Source organism: Porites lutea, chromosome 3 (assembly GCF_958299795.1).
Source record: "Porites lutea chromosome 3, jaPorLute2.1, whole genome shotgun sequence".
In the NCBI taxonomy this organism is placed as follows: Eukaryota; Metazoa; Cnidaria; class Anthozoa; order Scleractinia; family Poritidae; genus Porites; species Porites lutea.
Genome location: NC_133203.1, coordinates 6,904,691 through 6,912,462, shown reverse-complemented (window position 1 = coordinate 6,912,462; position 7,772 = coordinate 6,904,691). Strand labels below are relative to the sequence as shown.

The 7,772-nt window shown below is 40.2% G+C and overlaps 1 protein-coding gene across 1 annotated transcript in view; it reads right to left on the bottom strand.

Moving 5' to 3' along the window:
- Window positions 1-7,219: 7,219 nt before the first annotated feature.
- Window positions 7,220-7,772, bottom strand: part of LOC140931507 (uncharacterized) — an 18,295-nt gene continuing 17,742 nt past the window's right edge. The window contains exon 3 of the mRNA XM_073381317.1: window positions 7,220-7,772. This exon is cut by the window's right edge and continues 161 nt beyond it. Coding sequence (XP_073237418.1) covers window positions 7,220-7,772 — 553 coding nt within the window.

Genomic DNA, 7,772 nt, shown 5'->3' with positions numbered 1-7,772 from the left:
GCTACTACACGTACTACAGCTACTACAGCTAGTACAGGTACTACAGCTACTACAGCTACTACAGCTACTACAGCTACTACAGCTACTACAGCTACTACAGCTACTACAGGTACTACAGGTACTACAGGTACTATAGGTTCTATAGGTACTACAGCTACTACAGGTACTACGGCTACTACACGTACTACAGCTACTACAGCTACTACACGTACTACAGGTACTACAGCTACTACACCTACTACAGGTACTACAACTACTACAGGTACTACAGGTACTACAGCTACTACAGGTACTACAGGTACTATAGGTACTATAGGTACTACAGCTACTACAGGTACTACGGCTACTACACGTACTACAGCTACTACAGCTAGTACAGGTACTACAGCTACTACAGCTACTACAGCTACTACAGCTACTACAGCTACTACAGCTACTACAGCTACTACAGGTACTACAGGTACTACAGGTACTATAGGTTCTATAGGTACTACAGCTACTACAGGTACTACGGCTACTACACGTACTACAGCTACTACAGCTACTACACGTACTACAGGTACTACAGCTACTACACCTACTACAGGTACTACAACTACTACAGGTACTACAGGTACTACAGCTACTACAGGTACTACAGGTACTACAGGTACTACACCTACTACAGCTACTACAGCTACTACAGCCACTACAGGTACTACCGCTACTACAGGTACTACAGGTACTACACCTACTACTGCTACCACAGGTATTACAGCTAATACAGCTACTACAGCTACTACAGCTACTACAGCTACTACAGCTACTACAGGTACTACAGCTACTACAGGTACTACAGGTTCTACAGGTACTACAGGTACTACAGCTACTACGGCTACTACACGTACTACAGGTACTACAGCTACTACAGGTACTACGGCTACTACACGTACTACAGCTACTACAGCTACTACAGGTACTACAACTACTACTACAGCTACTACAGGTACTACAGCTACTACAGCTACTACAGCTACTACACGTACTACAGCTACTACAGCTACTACACGTACTACAACTACTACTACAGCTACTACAGGTACTACAGGTACTACAGGTACTACGGCTACTACACGTACTACAGCTACTACAGCCACTACAGGTACTACAGCTACTACAGCTACTACAGGTACTACAGCTACTACAGCTACAACAGGTACTACACGTACTACATCTAGTATAGGTACTACAACAGCTACTACAGCTACTACAGGTACTACAGGTACTAGAGGTACTACACAGCTACTGCAGGTACCACAGGTACTACTACAGCACTGACAGTATGGGCGGTGGCCCGGGACATTTTGGGCAGTCTTACACCAAGTACTACCCGATTTCTTTTTAGGACCCAGTCGACCCAGTCTCATTTGGCGCGTGAGGCTCACGCACGAGCTTTCACAATACTCGTTTCGCGTTTCTCGAGTACACTAGACTCGGGCGTAAACGCGCTCTAGTTGATTTGTATAGAGTACCGAAGTGATGACGTCATAAAAATGAAATTTGTGAAATTATGGGATTTGTTAAGATATTCTGAAAGAACAACGTCCAAGACGCCTACTCGCCAAAAATTAGCAATTCGGGGCAAATTGTCTCTGAGATATTAGCCCAGTTATGCTGTGACGACTCCATACAAATCCTTCTAAATTTGGCTTGGTTCATAAGATTAGGAACCAGGTAAGTTTTAGAAGGATTTGTATGGAGTCATCGGAGCATAACTGGGCTAATATCTCAGAGACAATCTGCCCCAAATTGCTAATTTTTGGCGAGTAGGCGTCTTGGACGTTGTTTTTTCAGGATATCTTAACAAATCCCATAATTTCACAAATTTGATTTTCTATGACGTCACACTTCGGTACTCTATTGTAGTCTTCTGCAGAGCCCGAGCTTCGAGGGCCTCAGGAAAATATATATTCTTACGATTCATTGGTGAGAATGAGATAAATAGTAAATCTTACGTCTAACAGTGACGAGTATTTCAACTGGCATAGGGGTAGAAATTGCTCCCCCCGCTTTGTAGGTGCTTTTGGTTCCCCACTAAAATGCGCCATTTTTAACACTAAGATGCTCGGTCTTTCCTAAAAAAAGATCCTAAAATGCTCGGATAATGTTCATAATCGGAGGCTTTTTCATCAATTTTAAACGCCAACGCGAACAAAAACAAGTGAATAGTCTTTTCTACCGCAAAAAAAAAGCGTTCCTCTACACGGCTGTATAAAGTTGAAATTTTATCGTTTTTTTTCTTAAATTTCGAGTTTAAGCCGACATTTTCTCATTAAAAATGTTTAATTTTTTTATTTTCACTGAGAAAAAAAAACATAATTCTAAAGAAAAAAAATGCCATTAAAATGATCGAATAATGCTGCTTTTGCCTCACTAAAAACTCACGAAAAAATTAATGCTCGCATAATGTACATAAGCCTATATATGAGTAACTATATTCTGAGCTTTTGAGCGCAAAATAAAATTATGTTCATCTCATTTGTAGGAATCGAAATGTGATTAAAGTAAGGTACTCACTACACTAGCGAAATTAGCCGAAAAAACAACTTTGCACGTGCAGCACACTCTCACTGCCGCTATATAATTTTCATGTTTTTCTTCCAACGAAATTGGTCTCCGTTGTTATTTATTTCTCGCTCTAGCTCTTTCCCTGTTATCCAAGTTACTGTAGACTAGTGGAAAGAAAGACTTTTTGTTTTTTTTTCCTCTAAAAGTCCGGGCGGCCATATGATTTACCGCCGAAACGAGCAGGGTGCTTGAAGTGCAAAAATTTCACCTCAGCTACAACATACTCCTCCCCCGACGGGCTGACGCCTGACTTCCCTCTCCCTCCCCCAGCGTCTGTACGGTCAGCGTTCGGTCGTACGCTGACGTCATGACCAAATTTTCTTAGGTATGGGGCTCCGCTCGCGCGCGAAGCAACAGTTTAGGAGAAACTTCCTTGACAATGACACTGAACGTGAGGAATGTGAATGTGATTCCAATTATGACACCTTATTGATATTTACCGTCAAAGACGATGGTATCAGTTCTCAATAAAGAACCAAAATACAAGGTGGAAAAACTGAAGTACACGAAGTTGGAAGTTGTCCAGCCGAGGATCAAACATAAACCATCCTGAATCAGTCCACACGAAATTTTACAGTTGAGATTGATTAATACAGTTTATCATTTATTAATGAAGAATAATAACGGGGAGGGGAGGGGGCCTGAGAGGGCGGGGCTTATTAACTTTCTCCCCCAGAAAAGGGGGCGCTTATTGGAGAGAAGGCGCTTATTTGAGAGGGGTGGTTTAATAGAGGATTTACGGTAATTTCACGTTTTTATGAGACGGTAATATTTCGCAGGGTTTCTTTTTTTACGATAGCCTGAGATCACGCCCTCTCCCTACTGTCCCTCTTTGTCTCTCACGGGAAGACTTTTTTCCCTTTCGCCTCGCCCGCTCTTAAAAAAGAAAAAAAAACGCGTGATAGCATGTTAGGTTATTTAACACTTTATATAGGTCAGGGGTCTTTTTCGGTTTTCAAAAAATATAGGGTTTAGATTGAAAAGTAGCCTTTCTAATCTATAAATCATCGATTTAAGAAAGTCGCAAAATTTGCATTTTTCCAAAGAGGTTAGTCCATGGCTTTGGTCAAAAATTTGAAATTTTTCCTTCTTTTCGTTTTTGGCAAAATAGGCCGAGAAAAGGTGTTTGGTGACGTTTAGATTAAAAAGTAGCCTTTCTAGTCTATGAAAACACCGATTTAAGAAAGTCGCACAATTTGCATTTTGCCAAAAGGGGTTAGTCCATGGTTTTGGTCAAAAATTTGTTATTTTTTTTTCCTTTCGTTTTTAACTCGTGGGTACGCGCGAGCGTACCACGAGTTCTTGCAGGGACTGAGATATGCAAATGAGTCACTCACTCACTCGTAGTAGACGCACTTCGTAATTAATCGGGTCCGAACTCGAGAGCGCGAAGATCTACCGTTTCCAAAGAAGCACGCGCTCGCCGAAGTTCGGTAGCATCAAATTCCTCGCTGCGAGCGTGCATCGTGCGCTACAGCACGGTTAGGATAAAGGTCTTACCAAATTTAAGACAGGCAGGAATCTGTCGAATTAGTACGATTCAAAAGCCTTTGACCCGTCCAGGCGTTAAACTTGACAAGAAGATGAGCATTTGCTCTTCGACTCCTTCAACTTCGACGCTGGCTTGATCTCCTACCTTGTAGGACTGTAGTAGGTTAGTAATCGGCTCCTGGTTATGTGTATGAATGAGTTTATGGCGGTCAGTATAAAACACGGACTGCGGACTACGGACTGCGGACTGGGTATAAAATACCGACTATAAAATATGGAATGGTGAAATGTATGGTAAATAAAGGCACTTCTTCTTCTTCTTCTTAAGGACTCCCAAGATCACGGGGGGAAATGGATGTAAGTTTGAGCATTACCTTTTTAAAATAACAGCGGAAATCGAGATAAGAAAACATAAGCTAATGTTTTGCGTCAAACTTCGCGGAGGAGTTGTGTCGGCTTTGTATCGCATATGTTCTTTCATTGCCATGAAATGCGTTTACATTGTTTTTTACTGTCAGTAGCCTGGTTTCAATTAGCCTTAATTTCATCCCATTGCTTCGAGTCGTTTTCGTTTGCCCCGGTCGTTTGCCGGCGGAAGTTCCATGGAAACGGCATTAAATTTGAGACTTTTCGCCAAATCATTTGACCATCCTCAATGGTGTAGTGGCTATGTGAGGTCGGGTGAAACCGAAGGTACTGGGTTCAAATCCTGCTAAGAACTTTCTTTTTCCCTTTTTTTTCTTTTTTGTTTTGTCTTGTTTGCTTATTTGTTTTGCTGTTTTTTTTGTTTTGTTTTTAAATATATACTTAAATAACTGTTACTAAAGTGCAATAAACAGCAAGAAAAGTATTGTGTTTCCAGAACAAGGATAGTATATTTACTAGGGTATCTAAAAGATAGTAATGCTGCGGCACATTCTGTTGATACTGGCATAAGTTAGGCAGTGGGACTTAAAAGAATCGAAAATGACATTGAATGTCCTATTCACATGTTGGAAAGTACTAGAATAATTACTATCAGTCTATATAAAGAACTCGTGGGAACGTTGTTTAAAAAATGATCAAGTGGTTATCAACTCTGGTTTTCCCACAGTAAGTTGTTTATCCATATATTTAATATAGGGTGTACTATCTTTTCTCTGGAAACATGATACTTTTCTTGCTGTTTATTGCACTTTATTAAGTAACAGTTATTAAGCTATATATTTATAGAAAACAACAACACAAAAAACAGAAAAAAAAAGAAAGAAGGAAAAAAAGAGTTGGGTAGGACTCGAACCCAGCACCATGTGCTCGACGCGACTACACCTCACCACTACACCACAGAGACTGACTACGTAAAATTGGGAAAAGTCTTTAATTTAATTCCTTTTCCGTGAAACTTCCGCCGGCAAGATGATCGCCAGCCGCATTAATCGAGCTATTAACAGCAAAAAAACAATGTAAACGCATATTCCATGGCAATGAATGAATGAAAGAACATAATTATGCTTTTCAAAACGCCGATACACGTCCTCGTCTGCAACGTAGGACACAAAACATATGTTTTGTTATCTCGATCTCCGCTGTTATTTTGAAGCGAATGGTCAAAATCACATCCATTTTCGGCTCATACAGGTTCTTAAGAATAGCATAGCATGACATTTTTCTCACTTTCACATCACCTTCTAGCGAGCTGGAAATTGTAAATCCCCCGTGTTGCGGAGTCGAAGAGTTAACCATCAAGTTAACCATCGTACTCATCTGAAAGACTCCTGCGTGTCTTAAATTTGGTAAGACCTCTAACCGTGCTGTAGAAAATTTGCTACAAAGAAAACTCTGAGTCTGGGCAGCGAACGATGCGAACTTCCCCGTGTTTTTATTTGACTTGTTCGTGGCGCAATGCACTCTGGTTAAATGTAATGCATTGTGGTAAAAAGTGTGGTTAAATGCAATGCATTGTGGTAAAAACTGATGAATTCGAGAATTCGTCACCCCTTATATATTTCCCTTAAATCCTGATTACGTTGCTGCTCGCTCCCTACGGTCGCTCCGCAGCAATAATATGAATTTCTATCATTTCCTAAAATTCACTGTGGGAAAACCAGAGGTGATAACTAATTGATTATTTTCTAAACAACGTACCCACGAGTTGACGATAGTCTTTCTTTGATTGGCGAAATAGGGCCAGAAAAGGTGTTTGGTTACGTTTTAGATTAAAAAGTAACCGTTCTAGTCTATAAAAACATCGATTTTAGAAGGTCGCAAAATTTGCATTTTTTCAAAGGCCTTTTGGTCAAAAATTGGAAATTTTTTCCCTTTTGCGATTTTGACAAAATAGGCCGGGAAAAGGTGTTTGGTGCTGTTTTAGATTGAACGCTAGCCTTTCTAGTCTTTAAAAACCATCGATTTAAGAAGTTCGCAGAATTTGCATTTTTTCAAAGGAGTCAGTCCAGGGTTTTGGTCACAAATTTGAAATTTTTCCTTCTCTTTGTTTTTGCCAAAATAGGCCGGGAAATGGTGTTTAGTGACTGTTTCAGCGAGTTATTACATAAACAAGAACGCTCTTAGTAGCGTTGAGTCTCGCTTGCTTAGAGCCCATGAGGCTCGGAGATAAGTTTTGTTGTCAAAGGCGCTGGTGCGTTGAATACAAAACGATTGTTATATGTCATAATGTTAATACTCAAAACGTAAAAATTGCAAGGAGAGACAGGCTGCACATTTTAGCTTCACACCGGTGTGAAACTTTTGAAAACCTTTTACATGTTGATACGTCTCCAGTGACGAGAACTCTTTCAGGGATTTGACATTCAAAAAATTGAACGATGATTTTTATCAGTATGAATATATATGTTTTCTGCGGCAAAAGCGAGCGAGAGAGCTGGGCCAAACTACCAGAACTTTCTTTCTTGCTTTTTTTTTACATTGTCTGCTTTCTTCGCATTTCTTTCCTTCTCCTTTCCTGCCTTTGTTGTTACATCTTGTGGTTTCTCTTTGTCCCTGTCTGCTCCCTTATCATTTTCACGTTCTTCCTTCTCTTTCTCTACTTTCTTAACATCCTCCTTCCCTTTCTCCTTATCAGATTTCTTAGCATTTTCTTTTGTTTTTTGTGTCCTTGTTGCGTTTTCTCGTTTCTCCTCGATTACTTTCTCAACATGTTTTTCTTCCTGCTCATCTGCTTTCTTTGAATCTGCTTTACCCTTCTCATTTCTTGCCTGCTTTGCGTCCTTTCCTTCTCTTTTTCTTCCTTTGTCATATCAGATGCTTTCTCTTCCTTCTTATCTGCTCTGTTTCCTTTTCCTTGTTTCTCTTCCTCTTTATCTCCTCTCTTCACATCTCCTTGCCGTTGTTTCTCTGCCCTTGTTACCTCTTCTCGTCCTAAGTCTGCTTTCTTTACATTTCCGTCGCCTTTCCCCTTCTCTTGATCTGCCTTCTTAACATCTTTGCCTAGTTTCAATTTTTCCTCCTCTACTTTTGTTACATCTCGTTTTTTTGGCTCTTTACTTGATCTTTCTACTTCTTCTGTTTCTCTCGAGTCTACTTTCTTTTTACCTCCGTCTTCCTTCTTGGATTGGTCTGCTTTCTCAAATTCTCCCTTTTGTTTTTCTTTCTTTTTAATGCCTTTATTTACATTCGTTTGCATGTTTTTTTCTACCGCTTTGTTCTGATCTTCAACTCCTTCCTCTTTCTTTTCG